We start from the raw sequence: 13,901 nt of genomic DNA, 5'->3' as shown, positions 1-13,901 counted from the left end.
TAAGTATGTGTGCTGTGACCCCAGGTGTCGGCCTCTGGTCTGGTTCTTCCCAGAAACACTAGAGCCACAGGATCCTGACGTCGCTTCTCTGGTATCTTAGAGCTGCTTTCTCCTCCCTTTGTTCCTTCTTGGGCTCCTCCATCCCTGGAAACCCTTGGAGCCTGACACTCACTGTCAGTGATGGCTTCACAGCTACTTCATTCTTGACCCCCTTTGGTCAGGGCTGGGCTCTCCTCTTAGTGCTGGAAGCTCCCCTGCGTGGATGTTATCAGGGAACAAAAAGACAGACTTCTTGGGTCTCTACTTTGGTGCCTAGTTCTCCTGGTAGGTATCACAGAAAGGAAAGGGGGTAAGCCTTGTGTCTGTGGGGTGGGATAAATCTTGGGGTATTAACACAGAAGACCCCACCAAAAATTTCCACACAACATATATACAGACCATTCCCTCAAGCCCCCCTGTGGATTAGCCCGTGAGACTCAGGCACCATTAGTAAGGGCGAAGGTGGCACAGGGGAGAACAAAGAGGTGGTTGAGTTCCTAGGTGGGTTTTTTAAGCTCAAAGCCAAGGCAGTAGAATGTAGAGCTAAGGCTTTTGAATGTGATAAACAAGTGACTTGTGGAGAACAGTTTTTGATTTCCACCCATTTTATATTGAAAAAAGTAACCAAAGTTCTTTGAAAAAATTTTTTTTATTTTTAAAGATTTTGTTTATTTATTTGACAGAGAGACACAGCGAGAAAGGGAACACAAGCAAGGGCAGAGGGAGAGGGAGAAGCAGGGAGCCTGATGCGGGGCTCGATCCCAGGACCCTGGGATCATGACCTGAGCCAAAGGCAGATGCTTAACGACTGAGCCACCGAGGTGCCCCGGGAGCCATTTTAGAAACTGTCCACCACATACGTCAAAATTCTTGGAATGATTCTTGATCTTCTTTTCCCTCATACCTCATGTCCCAGTCACACTCCACATCTTATCTCTATGTTCACAACAGACCCGGAATCCAGTCACTCCCCACCACCTCCAAGGTACCACCTTGGTCCATGTCAGTGTCTACTCACCTGGATTATTGCTATAGTCTCCTAACTCTGGTCTCCCTGCTCCCTCCCGTGCACACCTCAGCCTCTTCTCAGAGCAGTGAGGGATCCTATTACTCTTCAAACCTGTCAGTGCCTGCTGATCTCAAGGAAAGCCAAGGGGAGTCCATGATGCCCTACCAGCCCCTGTCCAAGCTGCCCGCCCCCATCTCCAGTCATGTTCCCATTACACACTAGGCTGTCGCCAGTTGTGGACCCTTGACCTTCACAGTTCCCCTCAGGAACTCTGCCTTTGCTCTCCTCTCTTCATGTAACACTCTTCTCCAGGTAGCTTCATAACCACTCCTTCACTTCTTTCAAATATCTCCCCAACATCATGTTATTTTTTTTATTTTTATTTTATTTATTTTTTTAAATAATTTTTTATTGTTGTGTTAATCACCATACATTACATCATTAGTTTTTGATGTAGTGTTCCATGATTCATTGTTTATGCATAACACCCAGTGCTCCATGCAGAACGTGCCCTCTTTAATACCCATCACCAGGCTAACCCATCCCCCACCCCCTCCCCTCTATCGATCCACCACTATCGTTGCAGGCTTCTTTCCTCATGAAATTGCCTTTACTTTTTTTTAAAGAAATCAGTTGACCATATGCATGATATTATTTCTGGAATCTATTCTGTTTCATTGATCTATTTGTCTATCTTTTGTTTAAGTTTATTTATTTTTAGTAATCTCTACACCCAATGTGGGGCTCAAACTCATGACCCCAAGATCAAGAGTGCTCTTCTGACTGAGCTAGTTAGGCACCCCATCTACTTGTCTATCTTGATGCCAATATTCAGTGAATGATCTTTGTAGCTTTATAATAATTCTATGTTCATGAGGGATATTGGCTTCAAGTTTTCTTTATTTGGCTTTAGTATCACAGTAATGCTGGTTTTAAGGATTGATTGGGAAGCATCACTCTCTCTCCAATTTTCTGGAAGAATTTGTGTAGAATTGCTAGCATTTCTTTCTTCAGTGTTTGATAGAGTTCCTCAGTGAAGTCATCTGGGCCTGGGCTGTTGTTTGTGGGAGGCTTTTTAAACTACAAATTCAATTTCTTTCTTTTTTTTTTAAGATTTTTATTTATTTATTTGACAGAGAGACACAGCGAGAGCAGGAACATGAGCAGGGGGAGTGGGAGAGGGAGAAGCAGGCTTTCCTGCTGAGCAGGGAGCCCGATGCGGGGCTCGATCCCAGGACCCTGGGATCATGACCTGAGCCGAAGGCAGACGCTTAACGACTGAGCCACCCAGGTGCCCCCAAATTCAATTTCTTTAATAAATATAGAAATAATCAGGCTATTGACTTCTTCTGGAGTGAGCTTTAGTAGCCCGTGTCTTCTGAAGAATTTGTGCATTTCATCTAAGTTGTTGAGTTTATAGGTATAAAATTTTTCATAGTTTCCTTATAATCTTTTTAATATATGCATTAAAGAGGTAGGGATGTTACCTCTCTCATTCTTTTTTTTTAAGTTTATTTATTTATTTATTTATTTATTTAGTAATCTCTACACACCCAAGGTGGGGCTTAATGTCATGACCCTGAGATCAACCGTCGCATGCTCTTCCAACTGAGCCAGCCTAGCACCCCATCTCTCAGTCTTGATATTGGTAATTTGTGTACTCTCTCTTTTTTCTTGACTGACTGTGTGGCTAAGAGTTTATAAATTTTGCTGATTTTCTCAAAGAACCAGCTTTCAGTTTTATTGGTTTTCTCCTAGTTTTCCATTTTCTATTTTTGATTTCTGCTCTGTTATTATTTCCTTTCTTCTGGTTACTTTGGGTTTCACTCGTTCTTCTTGTTCTAATTTTTAAGGTCACTGAGTTGAAACTTCTCTTCTGTCCTAATATAGGCATTTTAGTGCTATAAATTTCCCCCTAAGCACTGTTTTGGCTGCATCCACAAATTCGGTATGTTGTGCTTTCATGTTCATTCAGTTTAGAATATTCTCTCATTTCCCTTTTACTTCTTCTTTGATAACATGTTATTCAAAAGTGTATCCTTTTGTTTCCAACTATCTGGGGATTTTCCAGACATCATTTTGTTATTATCAATATAATTCCAATAAGAACACATTTTGTATGACTTGACCTATTTTAAATTTACTGAGACAATTTATAGCCCAGGATATGATGCATCTTGGTAAGCGTTCCCTTTGCATTTGAAAAGAATGTGTTTTTACACAAAGAATGTGTACTCTGCTGTTTTGGGATGGAGTGTTCTATAAATGTCAGTTAACTCAGATTGTTTTATAATGCCGTTCAGTCTTCTACATACTTAGTGATGTTCTGCCTACTTGTCTTACCAGTTATTGAAAGAGGAGTGTTGAAACCTGAAACTATAGCTGTGGACTTATCTCTCCATCCTTACTATTTTATGAGTTTTTGTGTCATGTATTTTAAAGCTCTCCTATTGGGTGAATAAACATTTAGGATTGTTATATTATCTCATTTAAAAATGCTTTGAAGATGTTTCTCCACTATCTTTTGGCTTACATAATTTTTCAATGGGAAATCTGCTGTCAAATTTATCTTCCTTTGTATCGAATATTTCCCTTTTCTTCTGGTTGTTTTTAAGATCTTTTCTTTATTACTGATTTTATGCAATTGGAATATGATACACTTTGGTGTAGTTTCCTTCATGTTTCTTGTGCCTGGGGTTCACTGAGATTTTTCGATCCATAGGTTCATAGTTTTCATCATATTTGGAAAAATACAACCATTATTTCTTCAAATACTCTTTCTGTCCCCTTCTTCCTTTAGAGTCTCTAATACATATGTAGTAGGCCACTTGAGGTTTTCCCATAGCTGACTGATGCTCTGTTTATCTTTTCTCAGTCTTTTACATTTTTGTGTATAATTTTGGATAGTTTCTGTTGCTGTATATTAAGTTCTTTAATTTTTTTCAGTGTCTTAACTGCCATGAATCCCATCCAGTCTACATTTTCATCATAGACATTGCAGTTTTCATCTCTAAAAGTTCAACACGGATCTTTGAGAATATTTTTCATGCTTCTACTTCACACATTCACTCTTTCCTCTATTTGACCACATAGTGTAGTTATACTAACTTTACTGTCCTTGTGTACTAATCCTGTCATCTATCTTTTCTGGTTAGGTTTCAGATGATTGATTCACAGTATAAATTGTGTTTTCCTGCTTCTTTCATGCTTGGTAATTTTAAAAATTTTATTGAAATATAGTTGAAATATAGTGTTATATTAGTTTCAGGTGTATAACACAGTGATCCTACAATTCTATATGTTATTCTGTGCTCACCACGATAACTGTAGTTACTATCTGTCAGCTTGGTAGTTTTTTATTGCAGGCCAGAAGTTGTGAATTTTACTTTGTTTACTGTTGGATATTTTGTGATCCTATAAATATGCTTGAACTTGTTTTGGGACCTGGTTAAATTACCTGGAAACAGTTTGATGTTTTCATGTGTTGTATTTAAGCTTTGTGATGCAGGACCATAGCATCATTTGGTCTAGGGCTATTTTTTTTTTCCCTTTTTACCTCTTACTGAGGCAGAACCCTTCTGCATACTGTACCAGATGCTCCATGAATTATGAGTTTTTTTGCTCAGGTTGGTGGGAACAGCACCGTTCTTGGCCTTGTGTGAGCTCCAGGGATATTTTCTCTTGAGGCCATGTACATATACTCGTGTACATGTATATCCTCATGAACATACTCTTCAGTACTCAGCTAAATACTCAAGATCTTTGGAGTTCTCTCTCTGTGTAGCTTTCTCATCTTTGGTGCTCTCCTCTGAAAACTCCAGCCACTTTGCCCTCCTTAGACTTCTAGCTCCTTCTTTCAACTTGAGGAGGCCTCCATGCTCCATCTGAGTTCTCTCCTACTGCATGGTGGCATGGAAGCTTTCTCCGAGAGTAAGCTGGAGGCAACCTTGGGTTCCATGTCATTTGTCTCTCATCTCTCAGGGATTACTGTCCTTTGTTGCCTGTTGTCCAATGTCTTGTCAACCATTGTTCCATGTAGTTTGCCCAGATTTTTCGTGGGCAAGTAAATCCAGTCCCTATCACTGTTTTGATAGAAGGTGCCCAAAGTATTAAATTTGCTATTGTATATGTGGTCATCTACTCCATTATATCTTCTAACTGGTTTTTGTTTGCTTATAAGAAGTTCATTGCTTTCTGTTTATTGATTTTATAACTTTCCACATTACTAAAGTATCTTATAGTTTGTAATAGCTTAACCTTGAGTCCGTTAAGTTTTCCAGATACCATATCATCTACAAAGAGAGATAGTTTTTCTACTTCCTTTATAATTTGTATGCTTTCTATTTTCTCCTTTCTGAAAGCATTGGCTAATATTTCAATATAATCTTAAATAATATTAGAAATGGTAGGCATGAGTTTGAAGACTAATGTTCTAGTGATTCAATCTTTTTGAGATGCCTTCTTAAAGCCCTCAGTCCTCCTGTTCTGGAATGGCCTGGTGGCTATTCCTATGCCTCCTGCACAGCTCTTATCTTGGAATCTCCAGTCCCCTTTTCTGGTTCCCATTCTTACTTTTCTTTGTTTAACTTTTATCTTGGTAAAACAGAAAGGTTACATTGAAAGGTAGCTCTTGGTGATGCCACAAATTCAACAGATTGGCTGGATCTAGAATTTTAAGTTGGACATCATTTTCCTTAAGAATTTTGAAGGCACCACTCCTTGTCTTCTAGCCTCTAATGCTGCCTGTATACATCTCATGCTGATCTCATTCAAATGGTTCTCATACAACTTGCTTTTTATTTTCAATTCTTGAAAATCATATGACCTTCTCTTTGTCTCAGAAGACTGCCTACCAGTTCCCTTCGCTTTTCTGAGGCCTGGAGGCGCTAACATTTTAATTAAAAAATTCTGTTGATGTATGTTTCTATTCTGTTCTGTTAGAGTAAGTTATCACATTAACTTTTTTACAGAGAAAACAACATGATCATTAAGTCATCAGTATGAACAGGCCCGAACTAACTGCTCTGCTTCCCAGGCTCTCCTGTATGGATGCTGTTTAGAGTCTTTGTGGGCTTTGTCTTCAGCCATGATTCTATCAGCCAGGACCAAATCCAAAAATATACAGGTCTTAAAGAATCAAGGGCAAATTTTGAGAAATATAAGGATTATATATTCCACATCCCCAGATGTGATTTTTATAATTTTCTGCCTCAATAATTCTTTCATTCCTTGTTTCTGTGAATCTATGGTTTCATGCCTTTAAGATTATGTTTTTAGGTCTAATTGGTTTTAATATCCTGAATAGTGACAATATACACTAATACAATAATTAGGTTACAGGTGCTCTTCTAAGTGTTTTATATTTATAAACTCATTTACGTTTGTTCTCCTCATAACAAATCTACGAGGTGAGTACAATTATTATTCCTATCTTACAGATGAGGAAATTTAAATTCTCTACAGAGAATTTAAGGAAGTCACTAAAGTCACACAGCTTGAAAATGGCAGAGTTAGAAGTTGAATCCAGGCCATTTGGCCCTGGTGCCTATAATTTTACTCACTCTGCTTTCCGGTCTATTTTGTGGCCTTTGAAAATGTAAGATTCTAACTCTCTTGCTAGGAGCCCTGGGATTATATTTCACTCTGCTCCCGTGCTGTGATTTCTCACTATCCCCATCTTCTATCCTCAACTTTAACACAAGGGCTGACAAAGGGGGAGCCTTGGGCTGAGAGCCTGGAGCTTGTGATCTGTCTTTAGAACAACCAGGCTGGGTTTTCAGGAATCCGGACTTACCACGTACAAACATCCTGGTGCCTGGTCCAGACTTAAACTCCACGTCAGGGGTCCCTTTCTGGAACTTCACACAGTAGTAGGTACCAGCATCTGCTGGGGTGATGTTACTGATGCGGATGGAAAAGTCCGTGGTGTTTCTCTTTGTGATGTCTGCAACATTTGTTACTCGGGGGTAGTGGCCTCCTCTGAAACTGAAGATTAACTGCCGGGCTGGCCCTGTTCCCCTGAACCACTCAACCGGCCCACTGGGGAGCAGGGAGGTCAGGATGCAGTGCAGAGTGGCTGTCTGTCCTGCTGCGACAGACATTGACTTCTCAGGCTGGATCACCTGCAGCTCCGTTTCACCTGCCACACCTGGAGGGAAACACAAGTCAGCTCCACGTGTCCCTTGCCTGGCCCAGGGGACTTCTCTTACGGCTTTGTTGTGAGACTGAAACTGGAAGCCATTGAAAAACACTCAGGATTGTGCCTGAAGGGCTTGGAATGTGTGGACCTGGAGTCAGGCTGATGTGGGCTCAAGGCCCGACTCCAGCTCCCACAAGCCTGCTGCTGTTCGGGGGAAGCCCCTGCCTCCCTCTTCTGCTTTCCGTGGTTTCCTCTGTCAAGCAGGATGGATCAAGCCTTTCCCCATCAGTGCTGTGAATTTTCAAGGAAGACATTGGTTGTCAAGGACATGCAGTGAGTGCTGTAATGGCCAGAATCAGCAGGACCATTTTTTAGGTGTTCGTATTTGCATTCACTAAATCCTAGCAAGATTCGACAGGGAGTTTCCATAGACAAGTCTGTGTACCAGACATCACTCTAAGGACTTAAAGACATTAACTGACTCATTCAATTCCCACCACTGCTCTGTGAGAAAGGCATTATTATTATTCATCTCTGTTTCCAGACAAGAAAATGGAGGTAGAGAGAAATTCATAACTTGTTCTAAGCCAAATAGGGTATAAACGATGAACTTGGATTTGAACTCTGGCAGATCTGTTTCAAAAAATATCTGTGCTTTTAACCGCTTTCCTGGACAGCCTCTCAACTGAGATGTCAACCCGCTGGGGAGGAGAAGGGGCACTTCACCTGTCTGCGGGGTTTGGGATCAGCTCTGGGGGAAAAGGGAGCAGACAGGCAGGACTACCTCCCAATCAAGAATAATAATAATAATAATAATAATAATAATAATAATAAAGACTATGATTTTAGAATGCTGAGATTTTGGGAGACTTAATGGTCTACAAAGTACCACTTACCAGTTTTCTAATCGCTCTGCATGGCATGTGGAGTACTTGTGATCTACCTATCTACCTACCTATCATCACCTCCATCTTAATTAGGGCGGCTCTGACTCCCAGGTTCTAGGGTTTTCAGCAGGAGTCAGATGCTGCACCCCCATCTCCTCCCTCAGGGTGGCCCCAGATCCTGCAGGTCAAGCCACAGGGGGTCATGGAGGCTTCACAGGGTGACCGGGGTGTGGGAAGTGAGGCAGGGCTGGGAACACCCTGTCACTGAGAAATGCCTGGTGGGGTTAATCCTGTCTGGATCTGAGCGGGAGAGGAAAGGAGCCCTCTGACTAATAAGCCTTATGGGGCCATTTGTTTGGGAGGGCCTTGTTGTAAAAGAAAACATTTAGAGAAATGTCTTCAAGAGGAAGCCACGGTGAAGAAAGAGGGCCTAGAACCGAGATCCATCCGTCCCACTGCCAATGGGGAAAGCCGTACCTCAGCCCCCATACTCAGGTGAGCATCCTTGCACTGTGCTCCCCGAGAGCGGCACTCACCTGTGAGGCCCAGCAGCAGAGGCAGCAGCAGGGATGGCCGAGGCAGGCGGGGTGGGGAGGCAGGTGCGGGCATCGTGGTGGCCTGGAGCCTGCTCTGTCTGAATGTTGCCCCGGAGAGGTCTCGGGGACTCCACTCTCCAATGCGAGGGGAAGCCTGGTGTCCCTCACGGAAGAGGAAGTGACTGTGGGACCGGTGGAACGAGCTGTGGGGTTTTCACAGTTTCTGCTTCTGGATTGTGAAATAGGAATCAGACCCAGTTACGAAATGACCGAGAGAAGGCTCCCAAGATGCCCGGAAGATTGCGGGAGGCCCCCCTTAAGGCCGGGGCTGTGTCCCTGGGCCCCCTGACTCCAGGTCAGAGGCCCCGCTGGCCGTTGCTCATCCCGGCGCGCAAAGGTACAGGGTCCGACAGAGTGGAGGGTGTGTTCCGTGTTTGGGAACAGTGCAACACGCTGGGCTCAGGCAACTGCCCAGCTGTCTGGGAGGAAGGCTCCTGGGAATAGGACCGGGGCGGGGGGCTGTTTTCCCCACTCCAGAGGGGTCAGTGGTAAAAATGAGCCACGTCTGACGGGCGCCCCTGGCTTTGAGAGTGCACTTTCAGGGGGAAGGGGCTTCCAGTGAGCCAAGAACTTTGGAGGGGCGGGATGACTCCTGTTTTAGAGGGTGGAGGGGGCCTGCATGGAGAAGGGACGTTAGCATGTTCATCCTGCAGGGACAACACACCCCACACCTAGGAGGAGGAAGAGGGGTGCCTCTTCTGTTTCTCCGGCTCTGGGGCCAACTCTGGGCAGAGGGAGTGCTTGCGGGGGAGAAACCACCACATCAAAAATGCACCCCCTCTTCACCTGAACAGCAAGAGCCAGCACACAAGATGGCGTCCAGCGCCTGAGAAGGTGTGGGCTCTTCCCTTCTGTGGGACCCTGCCTTCTGTGACTTAGTTTCCCCACTGTTCCCGGCCCTTGCCTCCATCCCAGCAGCTGACTGTATGTTGGTGATGCGAAGTAGCCGAACCGAAGAGGGAGTCAGAGATGGGTTTAGATTGTCCTGTGGTAGAACATGTTTCCTCTTCCCTTGAGATGCTGTTATTATTCTAGCTTTTTATTTTTTCCTCCCTGAGAGAGCTTGACTCTGGGACCCTTCACAAGGCAGAGTGTTCCCTGTGGTTCCATTATTCCAACCCACTTTCTCCTTTCGGTGGTGACAGATTGTATTTTCCAGAGCTGACTGCAAACAATATCCTTCCTCATGCTCTTTAACACGCCTCCCATTGAGAAGTGGGTAAATATTCCTTCCCCCTGGGCAGGCTTGTGGTAACACATGATGTGACGTCACTTCCAAGGCTAGACCATAAAACTTCCCTATACTTCGACCTTGCTCTCTTGGGATGCTCCTTTTTGGAATCTTGCCACCAGGCTCGGAGGAAGCCCAAACTAGCATACACACAGAGACCACACCGTAGGAATACACGTAGGAGTTCTAGCTGAAAGCCCAGTGAAGGGTCCAGCCAGTAGCCAGCATCAAGCATTAGACATGTAAAATGAAGAAGCATCTGGATGGTTCCAGACTCTAGAAGTTGTCACCCCCTAGCTGAGGCCCCAGACATCATACAGAGGAGACAAGCCATTCTTGTGCCCTGTCTCAATTTCTGATCGCAGTATCACTGATCATAATGAAATGGTTGTTGGGGTGCCTAAATGGTTACGCATGTGCCTTTGGCTCCAGTTGTGATCTCAGGGTCCTGGGATCGAGCCCCACTTTGGGCTCCCTGCTCAGCAGAGAGCCTTCTTCTCCCTTTCTCTCTCCCTCTGTCTCTCCCCCTGCTCGTGCTCTCTGTCAAATAAATAAATATTTAAAAAAATAATGAAATGGTTGTTTACTAACCCTAAGTTTTGGGGTGTTTTGTTACACAGCAAGAGTGACTCCAACACTGCCCTTGGCAACCTTGTCCCCCTCCCCACTCATTAGTGTCTACCTCTTTTCCTGGCCTTGGTCCTTGCTGGCAAGGACCATTGAACCTGGCCTTAGGAGACAGGCTTAGGGGCCCAAAGGACCTTGGTTGGAATACTGGACCCACCTGGTCCCTGCATGATCATGGCCAAGTCATCTATGTGCCCATCTATCGTACTGTCTGCTTAGCATCTGCAAACCATTCTCATCACTCATCTCCCCATCAGGCTCTCCGTCTGTGTCCCCATTTCAGCGTCTGACACCCCCAGTGAGCCACTTAGTCCAGCCAGAGACATTGGTGTCATTTTTGATGACCCCCCCTTCTCCCCCTGACATCCTTTCATCTAAACACATCTTTTTTTTTTTTTTTTAAAGATTTTATTTATTTATTTGACAGAGAGAGACACAGCAAGAGAGGGAACACAGCAGGGGGAGTGGGAGAGGGAGAAGCAGGCTTCCCGCGGAGCAGGGAGCCTGATGCGGAGCTTGATCCCAGGACCCTGGGATCATGACCTGAGCCAAAGGCAGACGCTTAACGACCGAGCCATCCAGGCACCCCTCATCTAAATACATCTTAAATCCACCTGTGTCTGTCTCTCCACTGTCACATCTGCTTGGCTAGCCTGTCAGTTCGCCTCCCCCTCTTTTCCTCTGTTGCATGCAGTCTTCTCATCATACTGGGGCCAGAGTGCGATTTTTAAAAGAGACTTCTGATCTTGTCATTCTCTTTAAATGGCTTCTTAGGGCTCTTATGGTCATATGGGATTTTCCTCATGTGCCTGACTGATCTAACTGCTCTGTCAGACTCACCTTCTAGCTCTTCCCTCATGTTTGGGCTCAGCTGCACTGGCTTTTCACAGTGACTCAGGCCCCATACTCCTCCCTCTGTTCTGTGTACTGGGGATGTCCACCCACTTCTCCTCTTCATTATAGATAAACCCAGGGCACCCTTAATTACCTGTCCGAATTTGTAATCATGTATTTATTTTCACTGTTTGTCTTGCCCACTAGAGCATATGCCTCAGAGAGAGTGGGGGTTGAGTCTGCTCTGTCTCCTGTAGAGAATACCCAACAGGTGTTTTTAAACTCAGGAGGGAATGGTGGATTCATGGTAAGTATGTGTGCTGTGACCCCAGGTGTCGGCCTCTGGTCTGGTTCTTCCCAGAAACACTAGAGCCACAGGATCCTGACGTCGCTTCTCTGGTATCTTAGAGCTGCTTTCTCCTCCCTTTGTTCCTTCTTGGGCTCCTCCATCCCTGGAAACCCTTGGAGCCTGACACTCACTGTCAGTGATGGCTTCACAGCTACTTCATTCTTGACCCCCTTTGGTCAGGGCTGGGCTCTCCTCTTAGTGCTGGAAGCTCCCCTGCGTGGATGTTATCAGGGAACAAAAAGACAGACTTCTTGGGTCTCTACTTTGGTGCCTAGTTCTCCTGGTAGGTATCACAGAAAGGAAAGGGGGTAAGCCTTGTGTCTGTGGGGTGGGATAAATCTTGGGGTATTAACACAGAAGACCCCACCAAAAATTTCCACACAACATATATACAGACCATTCCCTCAAGCCCCCCTGTGGATTAGCCCGTGAGACTCAGGCACCATTAGTAAGGGCGAAGGTGGCACAGGGGAGAACAAAGAGGTGGTTGAGTTCCTAGGTGGGTTTTTTAAGCTCAAAGCCAAGGCAGTAGAATGTAGAGCTAAGGCTTTTGAATGTGATAAACAAGTGACTTGTGGAGAACAGTTTTTGATTTCCACCCATTTTATATTGAAAAAAGTAACCAAAGTTCTTTGAAAAAATTTTTTTTATTTTTAAAGATTTTGTTTATTTATTTGACAGAGAGACACAGCGAGAAAGGGAACACAAGCAAGGGCAGAGGGAGAGGGAGAAGCAGGGAGCCTGATGCGGGGCTCGATCCCAGGACCCTGGGATCATGACCTGAGCCAAAGGCAGATGCTTAACGACTGAGCCACCGAGGTGCCCCGGGAGCCATTTTAGAAACTGTCCACCACATACGTCAAAATTCTTGGAATGATTCTTGATCTTCTTTTCCCTCATACCTCATGTCCCAGTCACACTCCACATCTTATCTCTATGTTCACAACAGACCCGGAATCCAGTCACTCCCCACCACCTCCAAGGTACCACCTTGGTCCATGTCAGTGTCTACTCACCTGGATTATTGCTATAGTCTCCTAACTCTGGTCTCCCTGCTCCCTCCCGTGCACACCTCAGCCTCTTCTCAGAGCAGTGAGGGATCCTATTACTCTTCAAACCTGTCAGTGCCTGCTGATCTCAAGGAAAGCCAAGGGGAGTCCATGATGCCCTACCAGCCCCTGTCCAAGCTGCCCGCCCCCATCTCCAGTCATGTTCCCATTACACACTAGGCTGTCGCCAGTTGTGGACCCTTGACCTTCACAGTTCCCCTCAGGAACTCTGCCTTTGCTCTCCTCTCTTCATGTAACACTCTTCTCCAGGTAGCTTCATAACCACTCCTTCACTTCTTTCAAATATCTCCCCAACATCATGTTATTTTTTTTATTTTTATTTTATTTATTTTTTTAAATAATTTTTTATTGTTGTGTTAATCACCATACATTACATCATTAGTTTTTGATGTAGTGTTCCATGATTCATTGTTTGTGCATAACACCCAGTGCTCCACGCAGAATGTGCCCTCTTTAATACCCATCACCAGGCTAACCCATCCCCCCACCCCCTCCCCTCTAGAACCCTCAGTTTGTTTTTCAGAGTCCATCGTCTCATAGTTCGTCTCCCCCTCCGATTTACTCCCCTTCATTCTTCCCCTCCTGCTATCTTCTTCTTCTTCTTTTTTTCTTAACATATATTGCATTATTTGTTTCAGAAGTACAGATCCGTGATTCATCAGTCTTGTACAATTCACAGTGCTCACCATAGCACATACGCTCCCCAATGTCTATCACCCAGCCACTCCATCCCTCCCACCCCCCACCACTCCAGCAACCCTCAGTTTGTTTCCTGAGATTAAGAATTCCTCATATCAGTGAGGTCATATGATAAGATACATGTCTTTCTCTGATTGACTTATTTCACTAAGCATAACACCCTCCAGTTCCATCCAAGTTCTTGCAAATGGCAAGATCTCATTCCTTTTGATGGCTGCATAATATTCCATTGTGTATATATACCACCTCTTCTTTATCCATTCATCTGTCGATGGACATCTTGGCTCTTTCCACAGTTTGGCTATTGTGGACATTGCTGCTATAAACATTGGGGTGCACATACTCCTTCGGATCCCTCCATTTGTATCTTTGTGGTAAATACCCAGTAGTGTAATTGCTGGATCGTATAGTAGCTCTATTT

General features: G+C 44.5%; 1 protein-coding gene across 1 annotated transcript; it reads right to left on the bottom strand.

Moving 5' to 3' along the window:
• Window positions 1–6,715: 6,715 nt before the first annotated feature.
• On the bottom strand, window positions 6,716–8,768 carry LOC118357300 (signal-regulatory protein beta-1-like). The gene is made up of 3 exons (XM_035729029.1): window positions 8,611–8,768; window positions 6,843–7,196; window positions 6,716–6,738 (listed from the first exon to the last, which is right to left on the bottom strand). The coding sequence occupies exons 1-3, from the start codon at window positions 8,681–8,683 to the stop codon at window positions 6,716–6,718; spliced, it is 450 nt and encodes a 149-aa protein (XP_035584922.1). The 5' UTR covers window positions 8,684–8,768.
• Window positions 8,769–13,901: the final 5,133 nt, after the last annotated feature.

This window comes from Zalophus californianus, chromosome 8 (genome assembly GCF_009762305.2).
Source record: "Zalophus californianus isolate mZalCal1 chromosome 8, mZalCal1.pri.v2, whole genome shotgun sequence".
Lineage (NCBI taxonomy): Eukaryota > Metazoa > Chordata > Mammalia > Carnivora > Otariidae > Zalophus > Zalophus californianus.
This window is presented reverse-complemented; position numbering and strand designations above follow the sequence as displayed.